The 20,075-nt window shown below is 32.8% G+C and overlaps 1 protein-coding gene and 1 long non-coding RNA gene across 3 annotated transcripts; one reads left to right on the top strand and one right to left on the bottom strand.

The window, feature by feature from the left end:
- Positions 1-1,645: 1,645 nt before the first annotated feature.
- On the bottom strand, positions 1,646-12,858 carry LOC138316176 (homeobox protein araucan-like). Of its 2 annotated transcripts, XM_069257739.1 has the most exons (5): positions 12,543-12,858; positions 11,954-12,190; positions 10,297-10,409; positions 9,115-9,482; positions 1,646-2,364 (listed from the first exon to the last, which is right to left on the bottom strand). In XM_069257739.1, the coding sequence occupies exons 1-5, from the start codon at positions 12,603-12,605 to the stop codon at positions 1,685-1,687; spliced, it is 1,461 nt and encodes a 486-aa protein (XP_069113840.1). In that variant the 5' UTR covers positions 12,606-12,858; the 3' UTR covers positions 1,646-1,684. The 2 variants fall into 2 exon arrangements, with proteins under 2 accessions (XP_069113840.1, XP_069113841.1); XM_069257740.1 differs by lacking the exons at positions 11,954-12,190; positions 12,543-12,858 and adding an exon at positions 10,803-10,919.
- LOC138316178 (uncharacterized) lies at positions 2,247-6,296 on the top strand. The gene is made up of 2 exons (XR_011207602.1): positions 2,247-2,385; positions 5,367-6,296. It is a non-coding gene; the product is annotated as an uncharacterized lncRNA (long non-coding RNA).
- Positions 12,859-20,075: the final 7,217 nt, after the last annotated feature.

The following is a 20,075-nucleotide window of genomic DNA, read 5'->3' as shown; positions in this document are numbered from 1 at the left end:
GTTTATAGGCGGACACCTTTCTAAATACCCAGAGAACTAGTCCCAGCATGTGTGAATATTTACGTGTGACTTTGATTCTATCATGTACATATATCATTAACATCAAATACGATTTTTATATATATACAGTTTTTCGTGTTAACGATCCGATTGTTTATTGGCAACGGTTTATTAGAAATATATTGATTAATGCCAATATATGCGTTGCCTGTTATCAGCCGCCTTTGTTATCTATTACCTTGTAGTCGCGTGTTATGTTTTCCTGCTAAAATACAAGGATACTGATTAGCCAAGTTGTATATTGGCCATTCTACTATCCGTATCATCAATAAGTCACACTTAACTTCTACAAGGTGCGATAAAAAAAATGGAATTCATTTCTATTTTTGACCCTATTTTTACATGATTTAGTGTAATGGTTATCATTAAATAAATTATTCATTATTTTTTCTAATGAAAATCATGAGCAATATTTCTAATACTTGTACTACACGTTATTCTAATCGGGTTAATTTATCTCTTGTGAATTATTCTTTTTCTTCTTTTTCTGCGGAATACACAAAATAAGCATATATTTCCTCTTCGCACACAGATGGCGATCTATTGAAATTTAAAAAAAAAACATTAATTGAACCAATAGTTGTCAAAGAGTGATTTACGTACATTTAACCCTATCAATGTGAATGAAGGGACCCCATGTTAATACTTATCATTTTAATATTAACCATTTCCATTAGTTTAATATTCATACTATTTATAATTCATCCGCAAAACTATATGTATACTGAACATTATGATATTTGTTATAATTTAGATATGTACAGTTTTGTATATATATATATACTTGAACACTCATATATGTTTAAATGCGGATGATTTACTGTATGGTTTTAGCAAAAGGATATTTCATGAATGATAGCTGTATATTTGGTCTTGTTGTAGTATTACATTCGATATTATCCATCAATAACATAAATAGAAAGATTTATATTAAACGATAAATTGTAAAAAAAAATGACATAGAAATAACAACAAATCTAGATACATTCAAGTGTACTAAAATAATATTAATGATAACGTTAATCTGTATTAAAATAAAATAGCATAATGGATTAAATAAATCAATAACAATGGTCGATGGATCGCTGACAAAGCGATGACACTTTTACTTTTTTATCATTTCAGTACAGTACACTGCATTGTTAACTATTAATCATCCATATTTCCTGGGAATTTTAAAGTTTTGTAGCTTGAATATGGATATTAATATATAATGGAGATTATTTCCGACGCTTCTGTATAAACAGTCTTGTGTTTTGTTATTATGTATGATATTACATATACTACAAAGTCAACAGATATATCAAAGTTTCTTCTCCAATGTTCGTGCTTATAGATTTTTACTGTCGAAAATAATATGTCATAATGTACCTTAATTTATATCCGTTGAGTTATGTCTTGCACAAGATAATCCATCAAAATTTCAAATCTGACGCTTCCAGAAATATAGTGTCGTAAATATTCGATACTGTATTCAGACAACGTACAGGGAAGACCAATTCAAAAGAAACATAACCTAACACATTTTTATTTAAAATTGTATTATGAATTAAACTTAAGAAATAAAAATAAAACAAAATCAACATTCATTTTCAAGCTTTCACGTTTAATGTAACATATAAATCTAAAATTTACCCGAGTGTTTTACAACGTCAATATCTCTTGCTGGGGAGAAGAGTCCGTTTTGAGATCTCAGTATTTTTTCCGAGCCCCCTGTTGTGAGGTTTTCCGGGCCCGGTATCCGTGACGTAGAACACATGATTCCCGCCTTTGACGCCGTGTGTGATGTCAGTGAATACGGGTAGGAGAGCGTCGTATGACTGAAGGAGAGAGGGTACGCCCCAAATGCTGCGAATCTACCGGAGGTCAGAGAGTTTTTTGTGGATGGGAGGTAGAAAAATCCTGGGCCACCATGCTGTTGGGAGATAGGTTTTGTCACCCTAGGTTCGGATTTAGAAGTGTCACTAGCACTGCTTGTTGAGGAGTTGAGGAATTCAGACACCGACCATATCTTTGGTCTCGTTTGAGTTTCAGAATCGTTGTCTGACGGGATTGTCTCTGATCTACATTCGGAACCCCTCGGAAGTGACGGGGAAGCCAATTCACTACACCGGGAGTCACCACCTATACTCGGCGCCTGAGAATCATCGTCACTGTCGTTTGCGCGCGCACTCTCCCGACGATCTGTTGTCCGGACGGGATCTAAATCATCAATGTCTTTAAAACTCAAATTAGAATCATCGTCGCAGTCATCATCTACGTTTATCATCCTTTCTTTAACTGGTGATTTTCCGTGTCCAGACTCTGCAGAACAAAATAATTCTTGTGAGTTTTTCGACATACAATTGTTTGGTTACTACCAAGAATACCTAATTAATGGTTACTTATCTAGACAAAAATACTGATTACAAAAAAAATGTTCAGAAAAGATTTATTTAAAAGGAATCAATGCTAATGTATGCTGACAGTGTTTTTGTCTTTTAATTTAATTTTTACTTATTATGTAAGTACCCTTTTGAAGTAATCATGTGGATTTAAGACAATAAAATTTAGTTTCAAGCTTTATTAAATTAAATACACCAATATAATACGGTAAAGTTAAGTACATTATTGTCTTCCTTTTAATATGCATTTCGGTGAAAAGTTCCTCTTGCTCTATGAAATGTAGCTTGAACTCCATTCTTTAACTTTAAATTTCATATCAGTTACATTTTATTCAATTTCCATGTTAATTACACATATTTAATCAAATTAATATTATATAAGGTTTATTATTTGTTCATTTACACTTATATATCACATGCATTTAAAATACAAATATATATTTTTAAACAATAAAATATCGTCTTTGTTTAAAAGATTTTTAATAGATTCATCAAAATTGATCTGTCCATGATGTTTATTTCAATATGTAATATAAATGATGTGGACCATGTAGTTAATTTCTAAATAGTCATTTCAATTAGCCCTGCTCCTCTCTGTACACATAAATTAGATTCGATTTTTGATAAGCGGTAATTGACAGCCTTGTTCGTTTTCTCTGATGATTAGTTCTTTTGAGAATCCTCGTCTCTTAGATCATTTATCAAATTATTATTTTGCTAATTAATGTCGATAGATTGTAAATAAATCATAGAATAATTGTTTAATACTAGGCTCAGTCATCAACCCGTGCCGTTTTGTTCATAAATTGGGAGTAGCCTGGGATCAAGGCCCCGTGTTAACTGTAATAAATCGCCTACACTTCCTATGTATAAATGAAAGTGACATCGAAATTGAAATGAAAATCGAGAAACAAAACATTGTGTTGGATGAAATTGATTGCTGCTTAATGTCGATCTTATATGGCGTAAATTACCGTTCTGCAGTAATAGGAGACAGCCTGAGCGCCGTGCGAGGGATGTCAGCAGGCATATTATTAACTGTGTCTCCCCAACGGTAAACACTATCAACCGTCAGGCATAAAAAGTGCATTATCCGATTCAATTAAAGCCAAAGATATCATCTGCGATTGATTGGAATTATGTTAAGTGGAAATGCGAGGAAGTATAAAGAAGAGGGCTCTAACACGAATGTGGATGTAAAACAGATTGTAGGAGCTCATATTATCAGCGCTATTCACCGCCGTATTGTAAACATTTAATTTTGATGAGGCAAAATCATCCCTTTAGAAAACAATTGTCCGTCAGCTCATTGATACAACGTCCATAACATTAATTTAATACGAAAAGCTGTATTAATTTATCACTTGGATAATTATTGAGCTATTTGGTACAATGACGGCCGAGAACAGTGGTGATTGGGATACACACAAAGCTGTATTTAAATAAAACACACTAACTCATCCCAGGATCTTCTTTCACTGACACGAAAACCTTTTATACCACAGTTTTCATACAAGGGGAATTGATTGCAGAAGTGATGGTTTGTTTATCACAATCCATTTCCATTTAAGGCGATAGGTAATCCTTTGTTTACTTTGAGCTTTGTTAGATTATCCTGTCACCACAGCTGGCAAACAGTGTCATAAACAGATATTTTAACGAATATTGCACGAAATTGAAATTGAAATGAATTCAATTAAGATTAACACAATCCCTGTCTGATTTATTGTTCTGTGGTGCAATATCGCTTTTTCTCTATTAAAATATTAAATCTGGTAATGAAACACTGCGTTGTTATGTGACTGTCAATACTACAAAATCAAAAGTAATTCACTTTTAAGTGTAAAAATCTTTGTTTTAAACACATAAATTATTTTTTTCGATATCATTTCATTTTTTGTGCATAAATCTCATTTCAAAACTGTGCAACTGCTTTGATAAATATCTTTGACGGAATTGATAATATACTGGTATAATTATGATTTTATTTTCCAAACACTGCTACTAATAAATACGTTGAGACTAATATCCTTATTTAGTTGAATGGTTTATGTTTTGATAATTTTACTTCTTTTTGCTATTTTTTTTTTATTTTATCTTATTTTTTATGTAAAAGAACTAACAAGATTACTTAATTGATTTGAAAATAACACAGGAAAAAAGGAAAAAAAATATCAATTATTATTGTGTTTATACAAAATCAAAATAGACTATGTATCATGTTATAAAGATGTTCACTAAAATAAGAAATATATGTAAATATATAATTATTATTCAATTGCATTAATATTATTTTTCTAAATTTAAACTACATGTAAATCAAAATTATCTTTTTGTTAAAAAGGTTAATATTATGAAAATCTTATCAGAATTCAACAATGAAACCAATAGATGAATCACTGAAACTGATAGTCGTGTAAATCAATTGTGTATCCAATCTGCCTCTTTTGTTGTGATATTTCGTATATTAGATAATTATTTCCTTTGTATTAGATGTTACTGGATGTAATTATAAGTTGCTAGAAATTAACGAAATTAACCAATCTCAAGCGACCTCCAAATTTCTTTCAAGATTAGCTCCATGCACGTGCATGTTTTTAAATTTGCATTACTGAATACACGCACGTGTCACGGAAGTCACATCTGGATAGTTTGCTCATCCTGTTTGCAAAACGAACAACTCATAATAGAACGATTCCACATGTGAAACACATTTCCATAATTCTAGTTAGCGGGCAAATCTGAGAAGCAACTGATATCAATGTAATTATTAGTAAATCACCCATAAATAAGAAAAATAGCTCGCAAGTTTCCAGAATCAATTATTTATTGACAATTTGCCCTGATCCTCTGTCGTGTCCTTTTGCTATTTTGGTGTTAATTCAAGAAAAAAGAATGATAGAATAATAGTTTTATTTGTAGGCGTTTTGTTGTCGTATGCCGTACCCGGGTTGACACCTCACGAGACTTTTGCAGTAACAAATGGACCGGTTCACTGGTAAAGAGCTCGGCGACCATAAGTGTCAGATGGAACAAATTGCCATATACATTTGTGTTTAGCTAGATCTGTCACTGGAAATCAACAGATAACGGCTAATTTGGAGATTCACTGAACACCAATGGGACGCGGCGGTGCAGAAAATAGAAAAGTATTAAATTTGTCCTGGGCTTGGGATTCTCTTAACACGCAGAATGACACGCTGGCATACCGGAACGGGGCACCTATAGCTAGGGACCAGAACTCCGGCCCTGGCACGGGGACGCGTCTCCCCTCCTCATACACGTAACGAGAACAACACATGACTGACATTTCCGATTGCAAGAAGGGAATGAAACTTCACTAACTTAATCCGAAGGGATTCAGAAATCATTTCGTGGCTCAAAATGATGATTAAGTTAAAACAATGAGGAGAGTTCTCACGAAGTGGTTATCAGGTTATCGAGATGTGTCGGAGAAGGCTGTACATGGGGGATATGATTCAGACCAGTCCGATCAGACGGCTTACAACAAATTTCACAGTCTGTCTTTTACTTAAAACATTAATCTAGGATTATGACATGCAACATCGCGTTTTAGAGTTTGTAACGACCGGCTTTAATTCACTTGTGATTTTTAGAAAATAAGATAAGATTCTTTAATCTTGCGAATCCCCTAGTAATATCTCTAGACAAGACATTTGGAACAGTTTCCTTTACATAATGCATCGTCGAACTGAGAAACACGGACGTTAACATGCGACAATAAAACAAATAAAACATAACGAAAACATGTTTCTGCATGAAAAAATAACCGATCGGAATATTATAAGGCTGAAGTCATTGTTATCATAAAATAAAACCAAGTCATGTATTTTTATTTAATTATGTAATTTGTGTATAGGTTTTAGCTGTATTGAATTTGTATCCCTGTCTGGATTTAAGGAGTTGTTAGTATTACTGTTTATGGCGCTGGGTGATGAGAAATGTATGTAGAGGAAGCACTATCTCTGGTCCTAAACCTATAGGAAGAAGGGAGACTGAGGGCCAGAGACCTTGCATGCCAGACAGGCATACCGTCTAAACATCTACTATACACTGTCATCTCGTGTACTTGTATACAAAACACATGTTTCCCGGCAAATTACACAACCATCATTTACTTAGATCTCAGTCAGAGTACCTACTACTTAACAATATTCAAGGAAAGAAAGAGCCATTAGTCAATTTAACCGGTTTGGTTCTATGGACGTTGAATTGGATTGTTTTCGGAGAATAACGGAAGTAATTGTTTAAGTAGATGTATATACATAACGGAATATTGATTTCCATACATATTTGCACTTCTTCAAACAAAAGGAAAATACTGCGTTGTGCGGAAATTTGTTGTTTGGAAAAAGACACCGATATGTAAAAAAATGTTAGTGGAATATAATTCAAAAGCATATTTTTGGGAAAATAAAAAATAACAAATATGTCATATTATTATCTACTGGTGAATGAATTCGGCAAGTTGTGATGTTTAATGTGTACTCATTTTAATCTTACATTTGTGTAAATGTTGATAGAGATAGACATGTTTTGGTAATTAAACAGGTGATTGTGATGGTTGTGACGCTGATCGGTGACAATTGTGGCTTGCTAACACTTGTTTTGCTGTTTAGAGTTTGTGTTGTGTGCTGGGAAGTCGTTTGTCAGGCCGACTAGGTTACCTTACAGCTATAGTAATGTCAGGCCACATTTATTAATCTAACACCCAAATCTTAGTTTATTTCTACTCTGCCCCCCAGCATTTCACGTTGACCGGCTTCCCTTAACGAGATATGAAAATCTATGTTTTTATGCTATATCTAACACTAGCCGCGGGCGTATCGGGCTGTTTTTCCACTGTATTAAGGACATGATCTGGCGCTTTGTTTTAACTTTAGGTCTCAATTCACTTTTAAATAAACCTATCGTTCACTTTATCGCCAAGTTGTCTTTATTGAAGCATATCTATTTCCCTATCTACATACACCTTTACCAAACCCTTTAAACCCTAACAACATCCATAGGCGGTACACTTTCTCGTCATTATTATCAACTTCAGTAAGTTGTTCACGACTAATCATCTACTTAACAAATAAGGTATACAAATTAAAAAACCACGTTATAATATACTGTAGCTTACCGTTATATATAAAGAAATGCCTAGTAGTTCGGACTTTATTATGGCAACGGACAGAATGATGATGACTAGTGTATCTCAATATAGAATCAACACTAAACTTTGTCATAATAAATCATGTTTACGGCATCATAAACTAAAAATAAATCCTTGCTCTTTGTTTTATATCCGTGCTCTCTTGTTAAGATTTATTTACGAAATATTTTTCATCAATATTATCGTCAATAGATAGTATAACTTTTTTTCATGATTTAATGTAACAAAATATGTGTTCATTGTATAACGATTTGTAGAAGAAAAGCCTGAGATTTACATGTATATTGTGATGTAAAGGTCCTGTTATTTATGTCGACAGCCTATCACACTTTGTAGCCAGGATATTTACTGTAATGATTTATTACATAATGGCCTAGTATGATTGATATAGTAGAAACGTCTTCCAGTGGAGTCTTAATGTACTTTCTTCTCATTTACTTTCATTTAAACATATGTATATTTTAGGCTGGGAATAAGAATATAACCTTCGTTTTCCTTATGTCATATGGTTAATTTATGGAAAAAAAATAACTTGGTTGTTATTGTTTTGTATGTAATTTCTATTTTATTACGTATAATTTAGGATCATCGATTAATTTATTAAATACAAGATTGTTTTGTGATGAAAATTCGTTGTACAATAGTTTAGTATTTTAGTATTTAATTGATACACCTTGAAATTAATTTGTAGGATAGATAACAATAACTAAGTTAGATACAGCAATATAAACACAAGCTTTTCTTAGTACATAATTTAGGATATTCTATAATGTAAATGGCAGTACTCATCGTATCGAACATTATTGATAATATTAAATTCTTATTTACGTCATTGACAATTTGCTATATTCATATAAATATATCTGTTTTATTTATTTTAGTTTTGTTCTTTGATGCTTTTATCATTTATTAACTAATGCTAAAATATTTCAGAATGTGTCCTGATTTATCGATTATTTATATATGTATATAATTTTAACAAACATAATGGGAAATATCATTTGATCATATTTTATATATAGATAGTACTTTACATTGCAAGCAATAATGAATAATCAAATGTGGCTGTTTTATCTCCTTTTTTGTTTCTTACTAACAATATATTTTCACTGTAGCATGTAATGATAATTTATTTTACAGTAAGAGGGTTTGGCTGTGCTTCACTAGCAATCACATTCAATATGATAATTCCATAAACATGTATAATATTTTTTTATATATGAATTGCAATGTTTATGCTGGCGTATATGCATATATTAGGTATACTATCAACGCAGTGATCTTACAAATATCATGGTGTAAACGTTTGTAAACAATATCAAGAGAATGTTTAAAAGTTATGTATATATTTAACTGTGGTTGGTGTGCGATACGAAACTCATGTAATTCAAGATAAATATTGTGGCGGTACCATAGAGAAGTCATTCGATGTTATTCCTGCGAATTCGAACCCCCATGTTTAATATATATAAATGTATAAATAATACTGACCTGTGTGATCTAATGAGGGTTTTGTTCCCAGGTCTAACGGACCTTCACTTCCATTACATGACAAGTCCAAATCATCGTCGTCATCCTTGGTGTCACAGTCGTCGTCATTATCATCGTTCTCTGTGCCGTCCTCAGATCGGTTACGAGGTGACCATGTCATTTTATTTTCCTTTTTAAGTCTCCGCCTTGCGTTAGCGAACCACGTAGATACTTGTGTAAGAGTCATTTTTGTGATGATAGCTAACATTATTTTTTCTCCCTTTGTTGGGTACGGATTTTTTCTATGTTCATATAACCACGCTTTCAGTGTATTTGTAGTCTCGCGTGTTGCATTTTTTCTTCTTGCATTTAAGTCAATTCCACCGTATCTGAAAGAAAACATTCAATATTATTATTACACTAGTTAGACTTAGTTTCGACTTTGTATTAATATTTTATTAAAATAACTTTGCTATAATAACTCATTGAATGATAAAATAATGGTATATCTTACTTATCATAACATTATAAAAAGTCAACGTTTCAATTCAAAATACAACAACTAGAAATCATATTGCCACATTTAACCCATTTAATTGCATTCATTGTAGTTTAATGAACTAGAAAATGGGTGTGTCTTTTTTCTACATCAATACAAATCTGCTGCTGCCTGCTTAACAATAACTCGGTAATTACTAGGTACATTTAAAATCTGTCATATCTCCGCAGTGTGTTTGGTATCTTTAGCCCATTCCTAACACCCAATAAATAGGATGTATTTAGATTGATTTGAAGTGAATTAGTGTGCATGAATACATATCGCGCCCCGAGTTTCACTTCCAATATTAAAGCACTGAGCATCGGGCTTTTGATAGCCTCTCAAATCCAACCATCCGTAAATAAGGAGCGACTAAAACTGGCGTTCGGTTACAGTAACGATAACACAAATGGCTATTTCTGAACTCAGAAAGTGAGAATGCAAACATTTGCCTAAACGGATATCAAATTGAATTTAACCACTGAAAAAAAAACTCGCATGGAATTATACAAACGAGAATACGAATAACGCCGCATTGAAACGGAATATGTTTTCAGTACTGGACCGCACAAATAGCGTAACATTACATGGTGTCTAAGTAATTGTAGCCCACCCTTGTTACCCCATTCTGAGGGAGGTAGGTTTTTTCCCCATCAAATACGTACCCTGTACCGTAAGGATAGACCGCTACCGCCGGGTCGTAGGGGAAGCAAGCCCCGGGCTGGGTTAGACTTCGCCACGCCTCAGCCCCATCTTTGGCATCAAATGCCCCTCCCGTCTGAAAAGTAGGGAAACAAAACGGGAATCAAAAATAAGGAATTGACAAAAATATATCGATGTTAAAAGTTAAACGGATATACAATATACAAACAATAGTCCTTTTTGTAAATATTGGATATTTAGTGTGTGGCATAAGGTTAAAGATATATATGACATACGATTTTTAGTTAGTGTGTGACATAAGTTTGATGATATATATGACTTGCGATATTTTGTAATGACGGCTCCTTTGTAACATAACAAGGAAAAAATGTACAAGCTAATGAGCTATTAAGTACATTACGGTTCAGAGATTGACATGTTGATGAATATTATTGTCTACATGTTATCTTTTGTCTACCGACAACTTATAATACAAATCTATCTTTTAAATTTGTAATTTAATAACTACAGGTCCAAGGTTTAATCCCTGCCCCTCTTGTTCTCCTTCCCTAGTTTCAGGGTGGTAAGGTAGTTCCGTAGCAGTGTTGACAACCCGAGTACGGATGTACATGTAAATGTGAGTAAGCGGGTTTGTGACACGAATTGTCTACCGCAGACACGGGCTGGTCTTTTGTCATTACCTTTGTCATCTAACTCCCAAAACAATGGCTCGTCAATACCGTGTCATAATACACAACTCAGTGGCGGTGTGGCACTGATTTATGTTATCAATCCTAGCTGATCAACTCAATGCTTTATCAGCTTTACTCTAATCCGAATATTTTATATCTACGATACGTATTAAATTTTTCATTATAATATTCCCGATCACCATCTCATTAATTACACCTATTTCAATTTATTGCTTTGCACAGAATACTTATTTATTTAAATCGAATTCAAATCAAATATAATATTGCTGATAATATTTTTGATAGAAAATATTTTTCGTTAAATTTTATCCATATATTACTGAATAATATTAAAATAAAATTATTTTTAAGAGCGCTACAAATTGTCCCAAAGATCATCAAAAATAACTTTTTTCTAAACAGTTTCTTAAGGGCGGTTTATGTAATGGTATTGTCACACACATTTTTCACTGATTGTATAATGATATCATTACATAAACTATCAGAAATAACATAAACAGTGTAAAACTGTAAATAACAATAAACATATGAAATATTATACAGGTAACTTATAAATATTATATTACATAATATAAAAGTATTCAGAAAACTAATAAATAAATTCTTTTCTTGTGAAATAATAATAGAATTAAGGTTTATTTATCTGTTTATATTACTCAAATACTCAGCAGAAATCCAAAATCTCATCATAAATAACATCCATGAAAATATTACATATCTAGCAAATAATCAGTCGCATTAAATACATTGAAATAGTAAATAATTTTCTTTGTGGATACATAAATGTATATGATTAATTTTTATATCCATGGTTCGACAGCAAGTTTTGAAGTAAAATATTTTTCTTTTTGTAATTTATGAAATGGGATCGATCGACTAAAGTGTTAACTAATGAAATAAATATTTCGCATGGAGTTGCCAATTACGTTGAGAGTACTGAAGATATCAAACCAAGGATGTTACTTACCAGTGGCGAGTAAAATGCTGAACTCTCCGACCCAAGGGGCATATATCCCTGGGCAGGGCCATAAGGAGGACTTCCATACACTCCATCTGCGATTCCCGGCACCCGGGAATAACTAAGCAGGGTGGAACTGTATTGACAGGAACAGATTGTCTGTCCAGTGTGAGGGTCGGTCATTATAGGGCGACCGTTTTCACAGCAGCCCCTGGGTCCGGCCGCAGATGACCCTGGGCCCGGCATCTAGGAGGAGGCAAATGACAGGTCACATATCTCTCACAACTTAATGACAATAACATACATTCTTCTTCGCTGCATAAGTGGTGCTAAAGCCGACTCTAATATCTCTTCAGCAAATGCTTGGCAGTTTTTCACACCAGACAGTGTTATAGTTGTCAGATAAAACTCATACCACCTATCGTAAACGTTATTTTTACAGGTTAAATAACAACAATAACTTATGTTATTATAATATAAACCATAACATATCAGAATATTATCATATACAATGTAATATATTTAAGACTTAATCGTTGTCCTGACATAAAACTATTTTAAGCACAAAGAGATATTGTATAAAAGAATAAGATGTTACCGGTGAAGTTGAGACAGATGAAGGACCAGGAAACGGGTATGGAGCGAACTGGGGTAAGGACATGGTCCGGTGACTGGCCTTTGTCAGTCCTGTGTCCGCCGTCAGGTCCGGGGTCACTGTTTATCCACAAGTAAGAATGTCCACTTTGTGTTCGCTCACACTTTTATCACTATCTGGATCACAAGTACATCAGACCAGCGTTGCCATTTTACTGGGTTAAACACGCTACATATTCTTACATGGGACAAAAGCCTAAACATTAATACAAAATGAATTAGTTGATACTAACCATGTTGTAAACACCACCACCTACCGTCCCGACAAAGCCCTTAGCCCGACAAAGCCCGCTGATTGGCTGAGGAAGGTTGATGTATGGCTCAGTTCGCGCCTTGCCTGACAGTTGGCCAGCCCCGAACCGATGTCAGATATCAAATCAGACACTGACTCCGCCTTTAATTTGTAGGCACATGTGTTCCAATGAGGAGAGAATGTAAACAGGCGCACTACCTGGTCCAGAGACACGATTACCCGACAGATAAAGCAGGATAAAAGCAGGAGACATAAAACCATTAGAAACAAGAGATCACCCGGTATTGTACTGCCAACCCATTAACCAAGTGAGACATACTTTATGTATCTTATTATTTTTAAATGTCTTTTAGAATAAACGATATTTAGACACAATGAATATCCCCAAAAGTTTCTATTGAGGGATAATAGCAAGGCTTGGAGAAAAGCAGCACAATTTACCTAAGTACAGCATCAGAATAACGGAAATTGGAAGGGGGGAAATATAAAATATCTATAGATGAAAATATTTGAGGAATCCCCGATTTTAAACATTTAAATCGTTAAAATAAGCATTAATTTAGGTGTATTATCATGTTACTCTTCATCTACAGCAGAAGGCAATGAGAAAAATCAAATAAAAAATGTTGTTTACTACAGAAATTGTGTACCATTATCTCCGTTTGACAATATGACTACAGATATTTATATATTAGGCGTTAAATGTTTAAACCTTACTGAAATAAGTTTGCTGGTTCTTGTGATATAGTATAAGCGATATTAATATTTTATAAGAACATCAAATAAATAGATTTGTAATTATTAAAGCCATCTCTTATTAACTGTAGAAAGAACACAAAAAAATAATCATTTGTTAAACCTGGTGGTTTATTATTTAATTCTGACATTTTCCTGTAGCGCAATGTAGAATGAGGTTGTAATCCGGAGTCTTTGTTTACATTTCAGTTTTTTATTGTAAAGACGTAGGTCAGCCACTGGTACTGCCAAATATTAATACAATTGTCCTGCTGACAAAGTGACACATCAGTAAATATATTACGATTGATACTCACACCGTCTGTAATGTGTAGGACACTGCTCCAGCCAGCAGCTCGCCCTGGTTATCTAATGAATTAATAACTATCCTGATCAATTGATCCTCACGATAAACTGATTCAGGTGATATCACAGGAACATTCTAGGTTTTCGATAATTATCTGGTGATATTGAGAAGTAAATTATTTCAAGATAACTTGTAGTTCTGGGTCACCTTTTCATGGCAGGGTCACCTGTGACGGCCTCACCTGGTCACTATCAAGCTGATCCACCCGAGACACAATACCCTGGTTAATAACACTGACATTACCTGCCACACGACGGGCTGGGTTGTAACCATTATCTGTGTGTTTAAAACAATTACTAAGTCGGTGTTATCATTCTTCATTAGCCAGTTAAATAGCCAGCACATTACAATTATTGAAAACGATCTTATCCAGATAAGCCGTTCCATAAATATTATTGTTGAGGTATAAAGTTTTTTTCCTTATTGATTTCAATTTGTGTATCAGTTGAAAATGTCGTGGAACACAAACAAAGGATTCATATATTCCCGGTATTCGTTTATGTCTTACTTAGCCTTTAATGAATGATTTAGTCGGCAAGAATGTAAGTTTAATAATGACTAACGTCGGCCTGAATATGATCATATTTTTATTTTGAATATTAAAGACTCAAAATTAACCATAAAACGTGCATGTAAAATTGGAATTATCATAGCAATATTCATATGACTATTCAACATCAAACGCCTTTGTAATTTCTTGTTTTAAATTTCCATAAATTCAAAAGGAAAAGTGACCAAAATGATAAAAATCAGTTTAGATTAAATAGTTTTTGACAACCGAAAATATATAGGTTGTTCATAAAGATATCATCAAAATCGCACTCATTATATTACATATGATACGGTATTCACTTATTACTGGCTTCTAAGAGTAATTAAATCGAAAGTAAAGCGTATTTGTTTTAATTGATATATTTATTTTTCCTATAAACACCAGGAACATATCTTCTTTGTCACCATGGTGATTTGTATTTGTCCATAAAGTCCGCAGAAATATGTTAATAATGTTTCCATTGGCTCTGTAACATGTGAGTAATATGTATCACTGGTTGTAATCAGGCCGCTATTGGTTTTGACCTGGGGGATATTGAACTTAGCAAATATCACAGGTCTTATCCATTTCCTAAATCAAGTAATAAGATTAATTATTGGTTTAGTTGGTACAGCGTAATTAATTTTACATCGAGTTTTACATGCATATTATATTTGTTATATATAAATGGTGATGCACTATTCAAAGCTGACAAATATTTGTTTAACGGTTAAATCAGAAATCCAATTGCATATACAAGTTTTATTTCGATAAAAGAAATCAATATATTGCAAATCTAATTGGAATTGGTATACATAATAACTTATTTGTTAACATTCTTTGTAACATATTTTTATCATTGTGTTCAAAATATATCGTTATTGTTTTTTCATTTAGATATGATTTTTATACGGTCTACTTTTTGATATAAAAATGTTATTAAGCTATATTATTTGAGTATCATTAATTCATCGGTTATTGAAATCAATGACATTGTGAATATTATTTCTAGTCAGCATATTTGAATTTTTCATTCTCAATCCATTTATATCATTTCCAACATAATGTAATAGCATTATATTCTAACAAACCTGTGAATTATAAGTGAACCTCGGTGTTATTATTGTATAGACAGTCGGGTTGTATGGATATCGGGGTGGGTAATATAAATGTATTTTTCCTAGTCTATTCCAGCTCTGTCTCGGTGGAGATCTCTTCCTGGCCTAGCACGTGCTGACAGCTTCATCTGTCCAATATTTTGACTGCCAATGTCGTTAGCGGCCCTATATCATGGTATAAGCGGCCCTCCATGTGTTCGTTCGTCTTGACAAGCGAAAGCGACACAGGATGTTAAAGAAATGATTTGAAGGCAATGATATGCTAGAAAAACAGGTGCTTTTTGCGATAAGTAAATTAACATGGCTTTCAACCCATGACATTTCCGATATTTTGTAGGGTATTCAAATAGCGAAGGAAGAAACACCGCGGAATAGATCCAGAAACAAAATATAGCAGATGCTCTACATCTCCATTTAATGAGTATGGAAAAGAATGGAAAATATATTGAGATGCTTTACTGCTATTAATTAATTTATCATAGTGTCAAACATTAACTTTTTTCCTGTGTTTGTATGGCTAAAAATATTCTTATCAACTGCTATAGAATTATACATATATAAAGAGTCTACGTATTTAAATGTGAAAATAACAATGTTATTTCTGCAATATATAACATAATGGAAAACACATTTAATATTCCTCACGAAAACATAATGTTTAAACTAATTGACGTTTCGGAAATGTATTTGCTGTTTATATTACAATTGTTGATGGTGGTGTTTCAATTCTCACAGTAACATGCCGAAAATTAAATTGTGTTTTTATCAAAACCATATATGCCTCAATATATTACAATAGAAAACTGCATGAGAAAATTTTCATTACCCCTGTTTAATTCATTTTGGAAGAAACATAGTCCCCTGGCACTAATAGAGGGGAAATTGATGCTGATACCCACAAGATAACTTACATTAAATTAATTAAAAAACAAAATGACAAATTTAGCACTGAAACTAAAGTTGAAGTTTGTTTGAAGTTTTTTACAAAAACGAGAACTCATTTAGTTCTACACCTTGTTACTGTGTATTGATGGGTGTGGAGCTTCGTACAACGACGTACTTATGTAATTATACGTCAATAATAATTACTATTTATAATACTGAACGCGCGCAGTTTAATATGGTTAGGTGAATATATCTGATAATTGAAATAGAAAACAGACAGAAAGAACACTTGATAAAACTGGTGCTGATGCTGTTTCAACAGCTACAACAACAAACATTAGTCCGTGAGGCAATATTTTATACCAGAGTAAAGGAATACCAGTGATCTATCTGTTAAGGTGCGGGAGGATGTAATGGAAGTTTAGTTTAGTCCCGGTGGGTAGAGGACATTAGGAGTGGCTGTATGTCATAACATAATTACCGATAGTACAGCAATGAACAGCAGGGTACCAATGTACTTGTCTTTGTCATCATACAAATTTCCAAGTGGGACTTACAATCTTAAAACATTAACATTTATTGTTTAACAATGACAATATAATAGCATTATGATATCGCGGAAAATAGATATCACATAATCACGAAGGCTTCAAATATGATAAAAACAATCACAAACCTGTGTTAAACGAGGGTGTTTTATAGTGGATAATCACTCGGATCTATAGGGCGTAGATTAGTCAGCAAATGGATAAAAAAGGAATGGGTGATACTGTAAAACCGACATCAATTGTTACTACTGAGACCGGGTTATCATACTAACCGTTTTTAATATATGTCGAGGGAACATATAATTCACCTCATCCAGATTGTTTTTTATTTCAATGTTAACTTATATATGTCAAGCCTTTGGCGATTATCTAGAAATACTAAGCAACAAAATTGCTGCTGTCAAAACAAATTAATACAGAGTAACCAGATATTTTAAATTTGAAGTTCAGTTATCATATTATCAAATAAAAACGGACTGTTATACTGAATGGTTGTATTAATGGTTGGTACTAAATATTTGTTATTGCACAATTTTCTGCTTAATTATGTTGAAATACTATTGTATCTGCATTAAAAATTCTGAGCAAATGTTGAAAAAGTCTTTTGGCTTCATTCTGATTTATAGAGAATATAAATGATTTTCTATTATAAAATTCTGCTGTGCCAATTATGTTTATTTGAAATAACATATGTTTTAAAACTTTTTGTACGATTTAATATGGAGGCAGCAATTTCAAAGTGGTATATATACAGAATAGATTTATATATATTAAACATCTCCTGAAGAACAGCGGCAGCTGGTAAAATGTTAGAGATCGATCGCAGATTTGTTTTAGTTTTGTTTTTCTATTAAATTCCATCACAAGGATATTCAACATTTATCTATTATATTTATATTTATATATATATAGCCAACAATAAATAAATTGTCATGCTTTGTTAAATTGTGTTTCTTTGATATTATATATATATATTATAATATTAGAGATGCAATATATCCAAGATAAAAGCGGCTGCCAACACATTACTCATTCTGATGTGCCATTGAAAGAAAACGTTTATACATAAACAAATTACAAATTAAAATTCTTATGATACCACAATATCTAAATAGCTTTTTTCATTCAGATTGTGACACTCTAAATAGTATATTCAACGACTATTTATCTAACTTTTAATGAAATTACGACGATATAATCAAATACATTATTATTAAAGTTTGATTTTGAATTGTGTCTATAAATACCATTCTCAGTCAGTTTATTTGTAAATAAAATATTAGTCTTGTTTTTCATTCAAGTATTTGACTTATATACGTCAAAAGCATATAGTGTTTAATTGATGGAATAATAAACACGAAAAGATTCATCATCTTTCATTCAATTTTAATGGTGCTAAGAATGTGCTCGGCAGTAATGTTGAGCATCAAAATAAGGATATATATACATTGCAGGAATAGACAAATTGAATTTCATATGGATTCTTTTCAATCTTGAATTATAGCCTTTCTTACTGTTTGTGATAATTTCGATTCAATTTGAACACAAACAAATGTTTATAGAAAGAGCGGTGGTCTCGTGTTTTTAATTTTGGAAAACAAAGATAAAATTTGAGTAACAAGAGAAAATGATAGTGATCAAATACTGAAGCGGTGATAACTGCTTCCACTTCCACGGGTTATTAAGTTATTGTTTCATCGCACGTGCCGCTGTTGTCAGGGACGACGGCCATACACGTTAATTACACTGCAGTCAAACGTTAACTGATTTGCCTCTCTTACTCGGAATTTTCACTTCAGTCAATTTATAGAATGGATTAGAAGCCGGAAAGTTTTATTATAAAAGTGAAATTATATATATTCACGAGAATATATATAATTTACAATAATTCAGATCATCAGTCAAGGTTTTGTACTTTAAGTTTTTGATTTTGTGTATTTTGCTTAAACGTCAATCTGTCTTAGGTCCTACAAAAGTTACATATTATTAAGTTACATATATGAAAACTAATATTACATGCATCGCATACATAATATAATAAAATGATTATCTAATATTTTGTTAACAGCATGAATACATTAGTTTTTTTTTAAATATTTGTTTTTGTTAATATCCTTTTTCTTACCTGGTTCTGTACGTGTGATATTTATACAGAACATTTGGACTTTATGTTTACCTAGTTGTCAATGTCCATATCTTAATTCTCTTGTTTACGACCTCCGAAGCCTTTTCATCCAAACAAAAACAGATATGGCTGATCTGAACCCTGCGTTATGTTATATTGTATGTTAATGCATTCCGCTCTCTTACTTATACAAACACGTACATGGTAATCTGCAATGTGTCCTCTAGTGCATATATAACCATAAATCTATAAGGCCTGTTTCTCTGTCGGCACACAAAGAGAAGTACTGGAAGGATGCCGTATGATCAGCCTTTATAGGCCTCTTTACTGCCTATTACTGAGACCTGCATTTCACTGAATGTGCAAATTAGCTGTATCGATTCCAATTCATTCAGAATTTAAATAATTATCTTATAAAGAGAGAATGTGCCAACAATTTCGTTTCATGTTTTTATTTTATTTTCGACAATAGTAACGACAGAGACGTTTAAATCAGGCAGCAGAAATTGCTAATACAAATCCTCTCTGTTGTGATACGGAAGGAAATATAAATCGAAAACCATTAAAAATAAACAATTAATCAGTAAAATGGAGCTATTTACAATTAATGTGCCTACAATAAAATGGGTTTTAACGGCGGTAGAGCCCATCTCCAATATGTCTCTTTATTGAGGGTAAAAAACGTAGCAGTTAGCATCACTGATTCATGAAAGAAAAAGATTTGTTCAGAAGACTAAATTCCAATTATACGGAGATGGTATCTCGGCAGACATAGATAAACTATTGTACAGTTGTGATTTTAGGAAATAGATGGGAGCACATGTTCGGTTAGCAAAACACATCAACTTTCCCTTGAAACAACTGCTAACATATCCGGAGAGGAATGGTTTTCCTAGTTGATAACGGCTGTTTGT

Source organism: Argopecten irradians, chromosome 2 (assembly GCF_041381155.1).
Source record: "Argopecten irradians isolate NY chromosome 2, Ai_NY, whole genome shotgun sequence".
NCBI classification, from domain to species: Eukaryota; Metazoa; Mollusca; class Bivalvia; order Pectinida; family Pectinidae; genus Argopecten; species Argopecten irradians.
Note: the sequence above shows the minus strand (reverse complement) of the source record. Positions and strands in the feature narration are given on the sequence as shown.